Source organism: Gigantopelta aegis, chromosome 6, assembly GCF_016097555.1.
Source record: "Gigantopelta aegis isolate Gae_Host chromosome 6, Gae_host_genome, whole genome shotgun sequence".
Taxonomy (NCBI): Eukaryota; Metazoa; Mollusca; class Gastropoda; order Neomphalida; family Peltospiridae; genus Gigantopelta; species Gigantopelta aegis.
This window is the reverse complement of record NC_054704.1, coordinates 98,325,129-98,344,850: the sequence shown is the minus strand read 5'-3', so window position 1 is coordinate 98,344,850 and position 19,722 is coordinate 98,325,129. Positions and strand designations below refer to the sequence as shown.

The window sequence follows — 19,722 nt, the reverse complement described above, 5'->3', positions numbered from 1 at the left end:
CTAGTTTACCTATAAGCGTGGGGTGAAGCATTTCTGGGGGAAGAGTCAGTAACTGAGCATTTTCTTTTAGGCCAGAGTCTAAGTTTCCTTAAATTGCTTGCTAATTTTGGGGAAAAGTAGCCCCACTCTCTCTTTCGCTCTATCGGTCTCTGTTTCTTTTTTTCTCCAACACTCCCTGTCTCTCTATATCTACTCTAGACATTTCTCGTTTCCTCTTCATATTTCACCTCTCTCCCACTCTTTCTCTTTGTTCCTCCCACGCTCCCTTTCTTCTTCTTCTTCTTCTTCTCTCTCTCTCTCTCTCTCTCTCTCTCTCTCTCTCTCTCTCTCTCTCTCTCTCTCTCTCTCTCTCTCTCTCTCTCTCTCTCTCTCCCCCCCCCCAGTTGTCAATATAACCATACTAACCAAATAGCCGTAGTTTATGTGTTGAGTTTTTGTTTAATATTTCTTTCCTAACATAGTGTTATTTCATAGTACATATTTATAATGCTTATGCAGAAATCATGGCACCCTAAGGGCAAAATCCTTCAGGCTTTTAACAGTAAAATATCACCCCCAATCCTCTATATAGATGAGTTCACCGACAGCGTATCTCAATATCTCATACGCCAACGTCTGTGAGTAGGTTAGTGGTGGGCAGTTATTTTGTAATTTCAGCCAGGTGTACAGGCCAACATTACACGAAGGTGGGTGTGGGTGAAATGTCAGATAAAATGTCATTATTTGTTCAATGGACACTTAACTACTGTGTGCTTAAGCCACAGTCTGTGACAATGCAAACTCGGTCCCGCTTTGTTGTGTTGTAAGAATGGCACAGTGTTTGTCCATCTTTTAAAACGTTAAACCGCTAATGGATGAGTAACCAAAGGTTTGGCGACAGGGTGGACAACGCCAGACACACCCGCCCAGAGACGCAGGTATTAGTTTGTAAGGGTGAGCCCCTAAACTCTATTTTATCATGTTCAAGATGTTCAAAATAAAACTAATTACGTTTCAGTTTACAAGGATTACAGTGGATGCACTGACATTTTTTTTATGCTGACTACAAGTCAGAATTACCAAACGATGATTAATTAATCAATGTGCGTTAGTGGTGTCGTTAAACAAACCAATTAAATTTTTTTTTTCCTTTATGCAATTGTGTAATGATATACGGTGCCAAGGAATAGATGCTGTAGCCGAACATGTTTTTCAGTTGGAAGTATCTGGTACAAGTCCACTGCAGTTTAGTTTTTTTTACTCCCTTCTCTGCTTCCTACGGACGTGTTCGAACCGCATTTGGACATGAGTATGCTAAATGTTACGATGGAATATAGACATTTCCTATGACTAATCCACGAACTAGCAAACGCCATCATCTTCCAGTGATTACAAAACCACCCGTCAATCTACACGCCTACCCCGAACGAATACAAATATAATTTCTATACATTCTGTACACGCTAAAATAGTTTCGTTCAGCATCGCAGGTTCAACCAATACGTACTTCATATAAGACTAAATTAATCCGCTACTAGTGCGATGGAGAATAAAAAGTCCCTTTGCTAGCCCCTGCTGACAGCAGAATGTGCCTCTGACCGTACAATGAAAACAGAACAGTTTTCATATCAAGGCAAATACCGGGACATGACTAAAACTGCTATATGACACACAGTCTTACGCACATGACCGATATATTACAATGACCTTGAAGTATGATAATGTGATTGTATATTTCCACTGTACAGGTTCCGCTAGATCAAATACAACATCATTTTCTATGATACACTATATAATAACTGTAAATTAAATAATAATAATAATAATAATAATAATAAATATTAATAATAATAATAATAATAATATAACAATTCATTTGGAAGAGATAATAGTATTTGCAGATATAAAACAAAGTCACACATTACTACCAATCAGAGCAGCGGTTGCATTTACTCCGTAAATATTTCACAGTGCAACTGGAACTGTAAATATGGAAGTTGCTGATTTGGCACAGTACAACCTTGACTATGTTCAATACAACTAGTATAGATGTTTGTGGTGAACACCCGATAACCATTTCACTGGTTCCCGAACGTTAAGAGTAAAAAATCACGGAGCGCTAGCGTCACTTGAACGCACTTAATTACAGCTATACCGATTACTCAAGCGACCTTTTATAGGCAATCGTTTTTAAAATTGTGTGATCTTTAAAGATGAATGCAACAAAAAAAGAGAGAAATAATTGTGTTGTTGGTTGATATACAAGACGTAGTTTGTATCAAACATATTAGAATATCATTTCGTAAAAACTAAAGCTGAATTTCTAGAGTACATTGTCAATATTTAAAGGTGAATTATTCAAGTTACAAGTGTCATATTGTGTTATTTTTACATTTATTGGTAGTGGTATTTAATATAAATGACTATACATTAATCAATCCCACATATATAATCTTTGCATACTTCAGTGTTTATTTTGAAGATATAAAACAAAATATATGGAATGCCACTTGGCTTAAGAATTATTTTAATACAATGTAAGTGAATAAATATTCCTAGTCATTATGAAACTTTAAGAATGGCTCTTTAGGCATTTAGCATGGAACAACTTATGTTTTCCTTTCGTGACGTTATTTAGCGTCATCAACCTAGATCACATAAAATGCACTGAACACCATTACGAAGCACTAGGAGGAGACAGGACTTTCTAATTGTTTACTTTACAATGTGCATGCTAAAATGGCAACGAAACACCAGTCCAGTTAATAACGACAGCATAATTAATTTATTAAAACTATAGTTGTGGTAGTGTGGGACAGAAGTAACACAATGCCATATTGCAGAACGAGGAGGTGAGATGCAGTGTGGTTGATAGTAGGCTAAGTATTTATTTTCATATTTTTCAGGTGACAAGGTGTTCGAGATGACAGAGGAAAGGGATACCATGCCGCGTTTCAGACCTGTTTTACAAGCCGCCTCTCCCTGAACGTGCAGCATCACTCCATCCTCGAGTTCCCTGAACTCCGCTGACTTAGTACCAGAATGGCGCACTACCTACTGCTGACTGTTGGTTTTCTTGGAATACTTCCTTGTACACTCTCTCAAACAAGCCATTACACTGCATCATCTGCTGACAAACCCACGCCTGTTGATCCATCACTGGAAACACCTTCCTTTGTGGAAATTAATTCATCTAGACATTCTTCAGGAAATACGTCAGACAGTTCCAATCGCAGAAGACCACGGTGTCGAATTTTCCCAATGGTCGACGATTTCGCGGAGTATATTCAAAAGGTAGAGACCGAGACAAGAGTTGTGTTGTTCGAGTTCACCCTGCACATGTACAACTACACAAAAGACCCACTGTACAGTGACATCAGCCACAACTACAAACCATACCGCTGGTTTCGGACTCGTAGTCGTCACGGGAGAACGCTGCTTATGCTGTCCTTTAACTACGACGTGTTGTCCATGACGATTCTCAAAATTGGTGTCCAGAAGATGGATCTGAACATCACGGACAGGCCGTTCGGCTGTTTCCGAGGACTCAGCCCGGAACAAAGAATGCAGAAGATAAGGAACATCCTGGTGGGTAAATTTGACGCTGCGCACGATCCTAGATACGGCTCCGACAGACGTAACTATGCGTGCAATCAGATCATCAAGAACGTCGACGGTTATGCAGACTTCGTTTACAACTGCTGTCACAGGGCTCGGACAGGTGAATTCCAGTGCACCGACGAGAGTGATGACTTGTGGATTTCTATCCTGTACATCTCCGTAAGCATCGTCAAGGTCCTGGTCTTCTGTTTCTCTCCCTATCTGCTGCCAGCAAATATGTACAGTGCCATGTACGTGGCCGGGGAGTATTTAGTGAAGCTGAAAAAAGAAATAAAACTGAGTATTTTTATCACGGAACAACCAGACGTCCACGTGAAGTACAAGAAGCGCCTGACCCTGGAGGACATTGCTGACTGGCGGAGGTTCCGTGAGGCAATAGACAACATGCCGCAGGACGAGATAATCCCATTAAAGATGAACGAGCTGAGGATCACGGTGAAAGGGAAGAGGATAATACCCCAGAACGAGCCACCCACCGGACTGATGAGGACGCTGTACGACAATCTTTGTCGGTGTAAGATAAAAGCTCTCAGTCCCTTTGACGACTGCTGCGACCGCAGCGTCTTTGCGTCGATGGAGCCGAAGTTCAAGCATCAGGTAACGTGGCACTCCTGCGTCCAGATCTTGGTCAAGCTGATCCTCTTGCTTCTCTTGCCCTTTCCGTATTACATACGGCTGTACGTCTACTACAAGTTCGAACACCAAGAGATGCAGATGCGGCACGAAGCAATCGATTCCTTGGGAATGCAGCGCAAATACCATTTCTACAAAAACAACGTCATTCAGTATTACAGCCCGACTCACGCCGTGTTCATTGCCACCTACTGTTTTTATTTCCTAGCGGGAGTCGTACTGGGCTTCTCTGGCGAGTCTGTGAGAGATAAGATAAAACAGGTGACGAGATGCTCGCTTCAGGACATGGCGAACGTGTCTCAGGTCGGCGTCCTGCAGGTCATTCTCAGAGTCGGACTGTGGCCGTTCAAAAAATGTGGCCTGCTAGCGATTCTCCTAGCACCAATCTACATCGTGATCACGTCACCGTTCTCCATGTTCCTGCTAGCCGTGTACTGCATTCCAACGATATACCTGTCGTTCAGGCTGCTGTTCCATTCCCGGAGACAGATCGGCAGTGGGTATATGATTGAGGAAGTGGAACGGAGAAAAAAATTCAAAAAGATTCAAGTCATCGGTCAGAAACTCTCTGTCATGGATAAAACAGTCCACGGGCACGAAGTGCCGTCCGACGACGAGAGTTGTTTCCCAACCTCGCTGGGCTTCAGAGGATGCTACGCCTTTCGGATGCTCATGCTGCAAGTGGTGTGTGGCGCATTCTGCCTGTCAATCCTATATTCAGTGGCACTGGTGGTTGCCGAGTCCTTTGGATTGATGATCGAGGTCATGGCGTTTACCATGATGGGAATCATTGTCAATGCCAGCGCCACTCTCAAGTACGTCAGTATGGTGTTGCTGGTTTTTGTGTACATGCACGACTGTTACAACAATGTGTATAACACCTATCTAGATTTTAACAAATCTGTTATAGATGATATGATTGACAGATCGGAGGATTTGAAAAAAGTCGCCAGTTTGCCTTCTAGTATGCAAGAGAATGCGGCATTTCAAGTCAAAACTGTTGACGAAGTTCCTCCAATTAAAACTCAGCTCAATTTTACTAAAAGGGAAATTTCGTGGAAAGTTGGCCATTTATTGTTATTCCTAGATTCGTTTGACACTCCTAGAATTCCACTTCGCTACTTTAAGAGGCTCTGTGAGGTTCAAGTTTATGGAGCCCCTGGGCCAGTTTATTTGAACCTTCTTCGTGCGACAGGGAAATTTCTTGTTATTGTAATTTTCCTTTTGTTTGTGATGATAGTTGTGATGGCATTCGGAAGCGTAACGCGAATGTCTTCAACAAACCAAACGTTAGCTACCATGGCCGGAGGGTTCGTTCCTATGCTGCTCAAAAACGTACTCTCGTCCAAGTCTGTAAAGCTGAGTCTGAAAACTATCAGCTTTAAAGGGCAAATTGACGAAATAATTTGTGAATTTAAACAAAACTGGCCAGTGAAAGATCTGGTAGTTGAACGGGACATCCCAGAACCCGAGGATCAGAAAGAGGAGGGTGATGAAAAGGAAAATGACAAAGATGAGGGTGAAAAGGGTGAAAAGGGCAAAAAAGGCGAAAAAGACAAGAAAGCAAATGCCGAAAAGGGTCCTGATTCATCTGATATAAGTAAGAGTAAGAAAGAAAAATTGCCAAACGGTGAAAGCAGTTTGGAGAAAAGTGATAAAGACAAAGGGGGAGGAAAAGGTAAAGATTCCGATAACAAGGACGAAAAGAAACAGGACGAATCCCCGCCTATCAGGGCCATGCCGTCGAAACCCGGCGACGACGAAAACACCGTGGACATTTTCATTGACCTGAGCGCGGCAGACTCGGCGGCGTCGTGGTCCATATACGGATCCAACGACAGTCTTCCGTCCACGTCAATGATGCCGGCGTATTTTGACCCCAATAAGGTCATCACCACGTATCCAGCCGGAAATCCAGTTTGAGTGACCGTGTGTGTGTGTGTGTGTGTGTGTGTGTGTTGTGTGTGTGTGTGTGTGTGTGTGTTATGTGTGTGTCTGTGTGTGTTGTGTTTGCCTGTGTGTGTGTGTGTGTGCGTGTGGACGTGTGTATGTTGTATATGTGTGATGTGTGTGTGTACAAAATATACTCCTCTTTACTGATTAATAACTTTAAACTGATAATAATGTTCTGCACTTGATATTATATGGGTGGTAAAACTGACACATATGCAAGTCGAATACCTTAGAAATGGTGACAAAATGAAAATTGCATGTCAATTTTTAAAATATGTAATGTCGGAGTGGCATGAACTTAACAACAGTGCATGTTTGGTGTACAGCGAGGACCACTGTGACTCTCTGTGATGACATGTTAGTCAAATACAGGCAGCCTGTCAGATGATGGTTCGACTTATTTTCGGTTGAAAGTCTCTGATAATACAGATGACTCCCACGATGTTTCAAAATGGTCTTCATTGAGCGTAACACAGCTATCACTAAAGCAGCAGATTATTAAATGTTTACTGAAAAAACATTTGGGAGCAAAACGAATATTGAAAGAATGTTATCAAAGACATTGGATTAACCGAGGTAAGTGTTTGAACAGAACGGAACACATTGATACTCTTTTAAAAAACATTTGGGAGCAAAACGAATATTGAAAGAATGTTATCAAAGACATTGGATTAACCGAGGTAAGTGTTTGAACAGAACGGGACACATTGATACTCTTTTAAAAAACATTTGGGAGCAAAACGAATATTGAAAGAATGTTATCAAAGACATTGGATTAACCGAGGTAAGTGTTTGAACAGAACGGGACACATTGATACTCTTTTAGAAAACGTTTGTTTTGTTTAACGACACCACTAGAGCACATTGATTAATTAATCATCGGCTATTGGATGTCAAACATTTGGTAATTTTGATATATATATATAGTCTTAAAGAGGAAACCCGCTACATTTTTCCATCAGCAGCAAGGGATCTTTTATATGCACCATAGCACAGACACGATAGCACATGCCATAGTCTTTGACATACCAGTCGTGGTGCACTGGCTGAAACGAGAAATAGCCCAATGGACCCACGACGAGGATCGATCTTTGACCGACTGTGCATCAAGCTAGCGCTTTACCACTGGGCTACGTTTAATATTTTAGAGTAAATAATGTAATGTATACTTGAATCAGTTTTCTGGCATTACATCTCCTGACAGGCAAAGTTGATTGTGTCACTATTTAAAGGGCAGTCGACCTATATACTTAAATTGAAGGTGATACCCATGCGATCATATTATTATTCTGGTATAAATATTGTCCCAAGTTATTAATCAGGAAAGAGGGGTCTCGATATATATGTAAATGCATTAAAAAAAAATTAATTTGTTGTAAATTAAGAAGTGAGCATTTATAGTTAAGTTATAAAATTAGCGTTTTATCCAAGACACAAAAGGATTTAAAAAGGTTTGGTCTTTGAAAGTTGACATATCGTCATTTTATGCTTTTGGGTGGGACTTTTTACAATTTTAGCAGAAGTGTGTGTAATGTTTGTTTCGCGTGTTAAGTGTATGCTCACATTGTCTAGAACTTACAATTATCGTGTGTTTTAACATGAATATTTAAAATTTTCACAGCGGACAATAATTGCATGCTATTTGTAAATAATATTTCGCATTTTCGTTTTTTTAGAAAAGATCATGTGCCAAACTGCTTCAAGGAGAAATGAAAGAATATTTTCATTTCTAGAATTATTAATAAAATATTATGACAGTATTATTCAGTATAAATATATATACATTATGGTTCTTTTTATTTGAATAAAAACTCGATATATAATTATAATTCAAGATAAAACTGCTTTCATAAAATTTCGTCTTGGGGACGCGGAAGCGCGACTGCGTTACTGAACGCCTCTAAATTCAATCGAATGTGTTCAAAATGTCGAACAACCAACTTCTAATCTAATATAATATTAGTAGGCTGGTAGACTGGTAACAGGTGATGTAAGAAAGCCATATTTTCACTAATTGCTTCGCAATTCGTAAAAATATGGTTTACACACATCACTCGTTGACATAAAAATCGTATTAAAACCCCCATGAAATAGCCTCTATTATATTCATTAACAAAGGAACTGGAATTAAAATATATCCTATTAATTTGTTTGGAAGATGCCTATTTGACTGTCATGCATTACTTGTCTACAAACTCACTGTAACTGGATGACAAACGGAACATTTCATCACCTTGTACAAAGGAAACAAAAAGAAAAAAGAAGACATACTAAAAAGTTTTATTTAACGACGCTCAACATATTTTAATTACGGCTATACGGTTAAAAAACATAGAGATAATTAGAGATAATAAACCCGCTGCCGCCACGCCGTGGGTTACTCTTTTTCGATTAGCAACAGATGATATTTTACATGCACCACCCCGCAGACAAGATAGTATATATCACGGCCTTTGTTATATCAGTTGTGGAGCACTGGCTGGAAAGAGAAATAGCCAAATGGACAACCGACGGGGGTAGATCCTAAACCACCCGACATAAGGAGAGCATATGTCCGACCCCAAGTTTCTTTTGTACTTTTGATACAAAACCTTGCTGTGTACCGGTATATGCAATTTACATACTGTAAAAATAAAATGGTTATTTACGTTGTAATTGTAAACTTATTTGTTATAATTTTGTTTACATTCATAGAAATCCCACTAGTATCGCCCTGCATAATGACATATATCGGTTGCCAAGAACAGGCAATGTAATATATATATATATATACTATATATATTTTTTCCTGAGAAAATAGGCATTCTACTAATTTTGTAGTAGAAAATGAATTTCCAGAAAGATTTTCTTCGAACACATAAAGGTATTATTCTTTTAATGAGACTATCCTGAGTTCGTTCCCGGTAAAATGTTTCGAAACTGTAGTAGAGTAAGTTTAATGATATCTGCTACAAATGCTATTATCTGGTGTAGAATATCTGTGCTAGTACATTCAATGTGTTTATGGGGCGGGACGTAGCGCAGTGATAAAGCATTCGGTTGGTCTGGGATCGATCCCCGTCGGTGTACGCATTTGGCTATTTCTCGTTCCAGCCAGTGCTCCACAACTGGTGTAACAAAGGCCGTGGTATGTACTATCCTGTCTGTGGGATGGTGCATATAAAACATCCCTTTCTGCTAATCGAAAAGAGTAGCCCATAAAGTGGCTACAGCGGGTTTTTTCTCTCAATACCTGTGTGGTCCTTAACCATATGTCTGATGCAATATAACCGTAAATAAAATGTGTGAGTGCGTCGTTAAATAAAACATTTCCTTCCTTCTTCAATGTGTTTATGACCGTTGTAATGTTTGTAAAAGCCCAAACTAGATTTTTATCTCCCAATAATTCCGTACGTATGAACAAAACATATATTAGGAAATAAACAGCCGTTTAATCTCCTACAAAGATTTGGATAATCAGAAACAAACTGGATATAGAGTCTCTGATGTACTAACCAAGAACAGTTATTTAAAGTGTAATGTTAGACGTTAAAGGTTCTACTAGTGGGAAACATCTTACCCTAAATTCGTAGGGCTACAAGAGTTTTCTCCCTTGGTCTCTTCAAAACTAGACGGCATAATTATTTTATCATTTTGACGGGTTATAATTATTTGTGTAAAGTTTGCTTTGTTTACCACGAGAGAACATTGATTTATTAATCACCGGCTATTGATAATTCTGACATATCTCGTCTTAGAGAGGAAACCCGATACCTTTTTCCAAATGTAGCAAGGAATCTTTTATATGCACCATCCCATAGACAGGACAACACATACCACGGTCTTTGATATACCAGTTGTGGTGCACTGGCAGAAAAGAGAAATTGCCCAATTGTAGCAGGTAAGATACAGGCGCTTGTTTCGATAAGAATGGGCGTTTCGAGACTAAATATAACCAGATCTAATTAAAAATGCAAATTTTATCTTCAAACATATAGCATATATATAGCGGCGGATCCATTGTCAATCGAGTAGGGGTCACAACAAGGCTGTGAAGCTGGCGGGTTGGGGAGGGTGGGTGGTAGTAATATTGCAATGTTTTTATATTGTCACAACAGGCAGGGGAGGATGCAGGGTTTTCTACGGACGAGGTACAATGCTTAAAAGGGTCACCTACTAACCGTATTCTTGAGTACACCAACAACGTCAGTAAAAGAAACATGTATTATCTATATCATGGTAATCTTCCACAGAAATCTCAAGCGGACCATTGTAAACATGTTCCCCACTAAACACCAATAAATGCATTATGTTTACCGTAAACAGTTATTTGTGCAGGGCTCTTGGAATTGTGGAAGGGTGCGCACCTCCCAACACCATCCACGGCAGTTGTTACGATTAAATTAACTTCTTACAAACCACTTGTTGAGAACATCATTGTTATTTTTCATAACACATGTACGTGCAATAACATTTTAAAGACATACGACTGGCTACTTCTAGGTAATGACCAGGTCACCAGTGCCATATCATCCAATGAACAGAAAGAACGGTTGCATCGATTACTCCGTGACGTACAAGTTAATGTGAAATTGACTTGTCTGTGACGCACAAGTTAACTATCAGTGGAAGGGCTGTAAATAAGTTTTCGTTGGAAAAGGCATTTGAATTTATTTTAAAACTGTTTTTTTCAGGATATGTAAGAAATAGAATACACCATTCGTGTCCGTTAGATACGTTTTAAAACAACTAGTAAGATAAACGGTAGCCAACGGCCACTCATGTAGTATTCTCTATGTAATAAAATGAATTAACTGATCTGAATTAACTTCGCGAAAAAATTTTGTACAGTCTTATTAATATGAATTGGCGTGGGCAGGGCGGAGCATGAGGGATATAACACCTTCTCTATGCCAATGCTTATGCACATCCCAACGACCCTAATAAACAATACAAAAAACCCCCACAACAAACAAAGAAAAACACAATCAAACAATTACCTCTGTTGATATATCCACTCAACACTTGTAGAAAACATTGGAACACATATTGTTTTTTTAACACATGTATGTGCGATAACATTTTAAAGACACACGACTGGCTGCTCCTAGGTGATGACCAGGCCACCAGTGCCATACCATCCAGTGAACAAAAAGAACGGTCGAATCGATTACTCTGTGACGCACAAGTTAACTATAAGTGGAAGGGCTGTTGGAAAAGGCATTTGAATTTATTATAAAACTTTCTTTTTCAGGATATGTCCGTTAGATATGTGTTAAAACAACCAGTTGTAAGATAGACGGTATCCAACGGCCACTCATGTAGTATTTTACATGTAATAAAATGAACTGAACTAATGATAATCTGAATTATCCTCGCGAACACAGGGGACAATATTTCAAAATCTGAGGTAACCGGAAGTCGGTTCACGTGGTTTTTACCTAGGTAACCAATTGTTCGGTTACGTGAAGTATATTTGCATAACATGTGGGTTACCTGATTGGTTACCTTAAAGTTATGCTGAAATTATATTTAAAGTACATAATTTTTTAGCTCAAACATAAATTTAAAACAAAATACAAAAGTAAACATTTTATAAAACAGTTTCTTTAATGCTTGCAGACTTGTAGATGTTTCTTTTGTTATCGTACGATCATAGCATTGTAGATTTATTATTATTATTAGTAGTAGTATTAGTAGTAGTATTAGTAGTAGTAGTAGTAGTAGTAGTATAATTATTATTCATCACTTGTCATCGGGATTGCAGAAATAATTTTTAGTTGCCCGAATCTAAAAACCACTGTGCTCGGGCATCGGGCCACCGTATTCTAGAACCTCTATGCTTGCTAAAGTTAACACTATTGTAAAAGGACTAAATATCAGTCCCAGTACTGAAACAAAACAGATACATTTGGAGGGACAATGCCCATTCCCTGGTTCCTCTAAAGAATAACGCACAACACTCACTGGTGCATGATTAGACTAATACAGTGTTCTAGCTAGCAATAAGTAGAGGGGCGCTGCGCCCGTGTTTGTTTTCGCACCACCTCTGATTATCGCCGCCCTGCCCTAATTCATTGTCAAACAAAAATACAAAATCTTGCTTTCCTCTCAAAGCGTGTACAGTGTTGTTACGAGTCTGAATTCCCAACTAAAAAACGTTTGACAATACATTGTTTAGCCACAGTTGAAAGCCGACAGCAGTAACGTGGTATGGTGGGTTTTTTTCTATTGTTAGTCGATATGACTGCAGATGAGCAGGCAGGCAGTCTTACAAAGCTTGAATGCGAAGTAATCCTCACACCGTCACGCACATAACCACACACCACCTAGCAAACATCTAGTTGAAAGTAGACCATCATGATAAACTTCGACAGAATGTCAAATGCGAAATTTGTTTTGATAAGTAAATTTTTGAAAGTAATGTTTGCCTTTGCAAATACCCAGACCAAGATACATATAGTTTTAACTGATGTCAGTAGTCCTTATCAATGACATATTGATTGCATCATTATAATATGGCACAGAGTAAACTAGCAACACTGGTTATTCGGTCTATGTAGGCATAACTGTGTTTTGTTAAAAGCATGTCTGCAAAAGCTATTTAATGAAATCTATCTAGACCGTGACATGCAATAATAGCCGTTTTTAAATGCAGTGAGCAACTTGTTACAAATATATCCTTATGTCGATGTTTTAATTTGTTTGTTCTTTTATTTCTTTATTTCTTTTTATTTATTTGTATTCATTCTCTTTTTTTATTCTTTTTATTTCTTTTAATTATTTCATTTATTTATTTTAAATTACATTTGGTGCATGATATTAAATGGTATAAATACTATATATAATAGAAAAAAGAATATGATTTTTTAGGTGATCCAACCTTTTGTAAAACATTTTAATAGTTAAAGTTTTATTTTATTTAACGACACCACTAGAGCATATTGATTTATCAATAATCGGCTATTGGATGTCAAAAATTTTGTAATTTAGAAATTTAGTCTTAGAGAAAAACCCGCTACTTTGTTCCATTAGTAGCAAGGGATCGTTTATATACACCATCCCACAGACAGGATAGCACATACCACGGCACATAGCAGTTTTTAATAGTGTCTATATTTAGTACATTAGTACAATAATATTGCATTATTAATTGTCCCCCTCCCTACCAAAAATGTTTTGTAAATTAAATCCAGCATAGATATTCCTACATGTATGATATTTATGAATGTAAAAAATTCGATCATATCCAGCACTTGCCTCAAAAATAAGATTTTTGCGTTAAAAATGCCCTACAATTAAATTAGCGCCCTGCCCCATCAAAATCCTAGCCAGAACGCTGTAATACAAAATATATATTAACAACAACAAATAAAGACTAGCGTGCCATTTGTTACTGATAATATATAAAATTTGGTAGATCTATACAGCAAATTAAAATGCCCATTCCCTAGTTCCTCTGAAGAATAACGCACAACACTCACTGGTGCATGATTTGACTAATACAAAGTATATATTAATAACAACAAATAAAGGTTACCGTGCCATTTGTCACTGATAATATGTAAAATTTGGTAGATCTATACAGCAAATTAAAAAAAAAAAAAAAAAAAAAAAAACCCAAGCAACAAATGTCCAATTCCTCTGAACTATAAAACTAGCTACTCATTGGTGCATGATTAGATTAATACAAATAAATCTTACAATAACATAAAAAGAAATATCACAATTTGACAATGATATTTTGCGGTGGCGATGCTACTTTCACTTTATCGATGGTACTTCTATACTACAGTGACGTTCCAAATATTTGTTATTTAAAGTTCATTATGCGATGTTAGTATTTTTCAACTTTTGTGACACGTTTGGATTCTTGTTTACTTTAAAACCGTTTTCAACATTTATAAAATTATAGGCAATCCAATATTATGTCTCCATATATTCCTTTAGTAATAAAATAGCAGCAGATAATTTAGCCGCCCCTGGTGGTCCGTGCAAATTTCTTCAAAACGTTTGGCTCGACTCTATACTGCGTATTTAGTTTAGACTGGTCGCAAGTTACAACCATTGCAATATACCGTTGTCTACTTATTTGTTGCACATCAAGTATCTAAAAATCAGTCTAAAACATTTGTTGGAACACTATTAGTATACATGTCTGTGTGAATAAACGTCCTGTAATCGTGAAGTCTGCAAGTTTTAAGTTCTGAACGTTTACAGGTCACGACGTAACCGATTTGCGGTTCGCGTAAATTTAATTTTGCGTAACCGACACGCGAACAGAACGGCGGTTCGCGTGAAATATTGTGCCCTGGAACATTTCTTGTACAATCTTATTAAAGGGACATTCCTGAGTTTGTTTTTACTACAAGATGTTTCCGAAAAATAAAATATTTCTACGATTAAACTTACATATTAAATATATTTTCTTGTTTAGAATATCAGTGTCTGTATATTCAATGTGTTTCTGGTCGTCTTAATGTTTCTAAGAAGCCCAAACTGAATTTTGTCTTCAAATAATTTCGTACGTACGAAAAAAATATATTTTAGGAAATAAATGAAATTTAACCTAGTACAAATATTAGAACGATCAGAAACACTTTTAATATACAGCCACTAATGTTTCATGCAGAAAAATATATTTGATATATAATTACAATCGTTAAAAAGTCTCTCTTAGTCGATAACATCTTAAAAAATTGCTGCAAACTCAGAAATGTCCCTTTAATATGAATTGCATGGCCAGGGCGGAACATGAGGGCTATGGTCCTCCTTAGTTACATCCCCGCCATACACATACAACAATGTGGGTTGCCCTGCAATATAAAACCTTCTCTATGCCAATGCTTATGCACATCCCAACGGCCCTGATAAACAATAAAAAACCCCACAACAAACAAAGAAAAACCCAATCAAACAATTACCTCTGTTGATATATCCACTCAACACTTGTAGAAAACACTGGAACAGAACAGAACAGTAGGCTTGTTAGCTGTTGTCATTAGGTAGTATTAGATCCATGCACAGATATTTAATATTTATACACATTGAACATAAATATGATTATTAAATGACAAAGCGATTCTGTTCGCACATTTCTGAAGTTAAGACAGTAGTCAGAAGAATGTACATAGTATCGCTTTGACGTCAAGAAGCATATTAATTAAAACGTTAAAGCATTGTCGACGTCACACCAAAAGTTTTTATGGTAATGTTTCCGGCTATTTTCGTAACTTGACGGAAAATGTCGAAATTCTATTGAAATACACACCCCAGCACCCTCCCTTTTGATCGGCGCCTGGTGGGGAGTAAAGGTAGGTCAGTACTAATCCATTGTCTGTCAACGGTTGGATTGATTATGGGTCGATCCCGCTTACGTGCATGGCAGTGGACAGATCTGGCACTGGCTAGTATGTATTGATGTATGAATATCTATATACTGTATGTATATGTCGAGGTTGACTGTTACATACCATGTATGTATGTATATGTGCATGTGCATGTATACATGTATGTATGTATGCATGTATGCATGTATGTATGTGAATGAATGAATGAATGTTTAACGACACCCCAGCACGAAAAATACATCGGCTATTGGGCGTCAAACTATAGTAATGCAAACAAATAAGGTGATGATCAACATCAATATAAAAATTTAAGATTTAAATAAAAACAGTGTAAAGAACTGTGCAAAAATACAAATATCACAGATAGATACTGACTTTTACTCAAAATTTCAATTTGTGCTGTATTGGCCATTCTCAAAGAGAATGCTACACCCCTGCACCACGGTGAGGTTACAGCACGCGCAGGGGATGTATGTATGTATGTATGTATGCATGTATGTGTGTATGTATGTATGTATGTATGTATGTATGTAACGATATGTAAATGTATATTTTTAGTCTTTTTCTGTACAGAAAACTACATAAACCATATGTTTTACGTAAACCGCTTTTATTTACCGATCAGTTACATCAGGTATACAGTTACAACTTAAACAACAATAGAGCATATTAACCAATCAATAACGAGTTATTTATCAACAATTTAAAACACTTTGTTTGTCATCAACTGTAATCGATGCTGTGATTTGAATTATCACGTAGCATGCTTGGTTCTTCCAATGTATTATTTAAAAATGATTGCAAGTTTTCACTTCCTGTCTATCTAATCTAGATGACAAAAACATTATCGTATCGTGATCAAAATCGTATGCTCTTTCGACTTTACTTTACGCGGAGATAAAATTTTGATCACAAATAAAAATTATAAAAGAAAACAAGTGTACAGTATAAAAGGGACCCGACATTAACGACATTCACAAAATAACCAGCATTCTGAGAGTACTGCTAAAGCAATACATGTTCCATACCGGGGGCCATAATTCTGTGAAAAATGTGTAAATCACCATGAAAGTCAACAGTAACAGTACATGCTAAAACTATACACAAATATTCAGCTCAACTTGAGCAAAAAGAAAAGAAAAAAAGAACAAACTGAAAAAAAAACCCCACAAAAAAAAACCCCAACCAATCCGGCAAACAAATTGTCATATTTCATAAATTCAACGGCCATAACGCTGTCAAAAATGGATAAGTCGCCACGAATAGTCAAACTTGATTGTAACATTATACAATAAAGCTATATAAAGAAATATCAGCTCAATATCTTGAGGCATTGTGGGAACTATTCGTGGGACGGATGGGCAGAAATACAGACACAGGGACGGAGACGAAACCTATAATCTCATCCAGTTGGACAGGTAGGGGACTAAAACCAGAATGACTAAATTCATATATGTGTTTATAATTGGTCAAGTAGTTTTGAAGAAATAGAAGAAATAACAGTTTAAATGCATTTTTTGTTTAACTACATTAACCCCACATCTCGGAGACAAATGGGCCCCGATATTAATGATATTAACAAATTAGATAAACAATGACCATTACATACATTCGGTATTTTAAAAAGTTCCCCTTTTGGGACCCGCCCCTCACGTCCTGTGTGAAACGTTTACGCACAACTCAAGACGGACAAGAACGAATTGCACCAGGTCAGTTGACTTTCGGCTTTGGTGATCTGAATATTCACACAACTTTCTTGACTTTCCGTTCCATTTATGTCACAGGTACAACAACCTCAGGTCTCTTGAGATAAAGAATAAAGACTTGTTCTATTTAGCAACGCTTTCAACATATGTTTATACACGGTTATTTCGCGTCGTATGTATGGTTACGGTCCACTGACATACTATTAGATAATAATAGGATTCCCTCTGCTGCTAGGCCGTGAACTACTCTTTTTCCATTATATGCACCATCCCACAGACAAGGTAGTACATACCACAGCCTTTTGTTAGACCAGTTGTGGACAATTTCCACAAGTGACTCACCAGTTTGTGCAATGACAGATGTGTCCAAAGTACATACAACTTAAACTAATATCACTCAAGCCCATAGGAACCGGGATGGTGGTGGGGGAAGCGTGAACCTGTGCCCCCACACGATGATGAAAATTTACGTTGTTTCGTCCCATTTTAAATGAAGATAAAAATATGACTTGTGCCCTTCCCCAACACCTTCCCATTAGAGGTTATTCCCCCTACTCTAAACATTGTTCTTACGGACCTGTCACATTGTTGAACAAATACTGCTATGTATATCAAGTCCTGACATCGTCGTCTCCTAGTAGTCAGTATGATAGTTTCATTAACTTCAGATGTCAAGTGGCTATTTGCACATACTGTCTGACATCATGTCCCTCAGTATTGTCAAATTCTGATGTAGAGAGAGCCGGAACTGGTTGTCCCTGATGCCGTATTTCCAGAAAACAAAACGCACCGAGTCTTGTCCGCTGTGATCAGATAGTGAGAGCAGGATTGGGTAACACTACACGAGCGTGCACACGCCTGTTTTGTCTTTATTGGAAAAGAAAAAATCTCCGTTCCGCTGGCCATCTCTGATTTAGTAACATCATGAAATATCCCACTTCTGATCATTGATACCTCTGTAGATAAATAAACAAATGAAATGTTTAAAACATATATATAATAATCATATATAACATTTGTTTGCCAATCCCTCGTTTTCGGCTGAACCTTGCATTTAGCTACCCACAATTGTTTTCCTGGTTTTTACATCTGTGAAAGATACCGATTGAGGATCCGAGGGGTGCGAACTTGGCACCCTTGAGCATTTTGAAATATTAAAGATGATTGCCAAAGCACACAATAAGCAATATCTCGGATATTTTATCACCTATGACAAAACGTTTTATATCTATGACGGTATTTTAGGGGCAATAAAATTACTTTTGAACTAGCCCAGGAATTAAGGTATTTAAATCCAAGATGTCGGGCACTATAGCAGCCAGAACAAGGATATTGCAATGCATCGCATTTAACATACACTAGACTAAGACGTATATGATAGTGATCGAGTTTTATCGTCCAAGGAATTCATTTATAACAATGTCTAATACAGGAAATTTATCTTTGCTTGAATAGAACAGAACAGAATAGAATAGAATGGAATAGAATAAAATGGAATAGATATTTAACGACACCTCAGCACGAAAAGTACATCGGCTATTTGCTGTCAAACTATGGTAAATGAAAAACATTATAAAAATTCGAGAGTTAAATAAAATCACAGTGGAAAGAACTGTGCAGAAAAATACAAATATCACAGAGAAATAAAAACAAAATTTAGAATAAAAGTCAGTATCACGTAGAAATTGTAATAAAAGTTCTGGATGGAATCGAAAGGATTCCATCACATTTCTTTGACCAAATATATATTTTCTAGTCTTGAATCCCAGATGACTACCAAATACAACGAAATGATCCTCTGTTGTTTAGCATCACCTAAAGCAATAATCTTCAACCAAGTGTTTTTAAGAATGCACCAATCCCTTGGTAAATACGAAGTAGTCCACAATGCCAACCTCGCTGTGACAGCTCGGCATATGCACGCAAATTACAACCGACTCATGAATATACTTTTATTATTCCCACTTTCTGTCTCTGATAATTGTTCAAGCGTTTGTTCTATGATTGCTACACAAATTATTTGAGAATTCAGTGTTTTCGATCAGGGCGTTTTTCTTTTTGTTCTCTCTCACATTAACAACTAACCAACTGCCCTGGACAGACAACCCAAATAGCTGAGGTGTGTGCCCAGGACAGCGTGTTTGAACCTTAATTGGATATTATAAGTTGAAATGATATATAGACATAGCTGCTGATATGAATAAGTCACCACAGGCTACATAATGTGTTGCCGCATATTGATGCCACAGTCGTTGGTTAGTGAACAAAACGAACGGTTAAGTCGGACAAGTAACTATTCCATATGGAGTGACGCTAATGTTGTAGATGATGTTTCAGGTAACTTTACTTAGTTAGTTTCAAAATTATTACCAGTATTTTAGGTAACACATATAATGTGGACACGTTTGCAGCTATTTTGCCCTAAATGATTTAAAGTGTGATAAATTAAAAATTCCCTTGTTCTGTCTACTATAGTGACGGCTATCTTAGAGTTAAATGAT

At 37.6% G+C, this 19,722-nt stretch overlaps 2 protein-coding genes across 3 annotated transcripts in view; one reads left to right on the top strand and one right to left on the bottom strand.

Moving 5' to 3' along the window:
- The window catches only part of LOC121376057, a 33,749-nt gene extending 26,612 nt beyond the window's left edge, over positions 1–7,137 (top strand). For both annotated transcript variants that reach the window (XM_041503833.1, XM_041503834.1), the window contains exon 2: positions 2,886–7,137. In XM_041503833.1, coding sequence (XP_041359767.1) covers positions 3,022–6,156 — 3,135 coding nt within the window. In that variant the 5' untranslated portion in view covers positions 2,886–3,021 and the 3' untranslated portion in view covers positions 6,157–7,137. The remainder of the gene's footprint in view (positions 1–2,885) is intronic.
- Positions 7,138–16,647: 9,510 nt separating this feature from the next.
- LOC121376084 overlaps positions 16,648–19,722 on the bottom strand; it is an 80,157-nt gene continuing 77,082 nt past the window's right edge. The window contains exon 4 of the mRNA XM_041503863.1: positions 16,648–18,177. Within this exon, the coding sequence (XP_041359797.1) occupies positions 17,942–18,177 (236 nt within the window). The 3' untranslated portion in view covers positions 16,648–17,941. The remainder of the gene's footprint in view (positions 18,178–19,722) is intronic.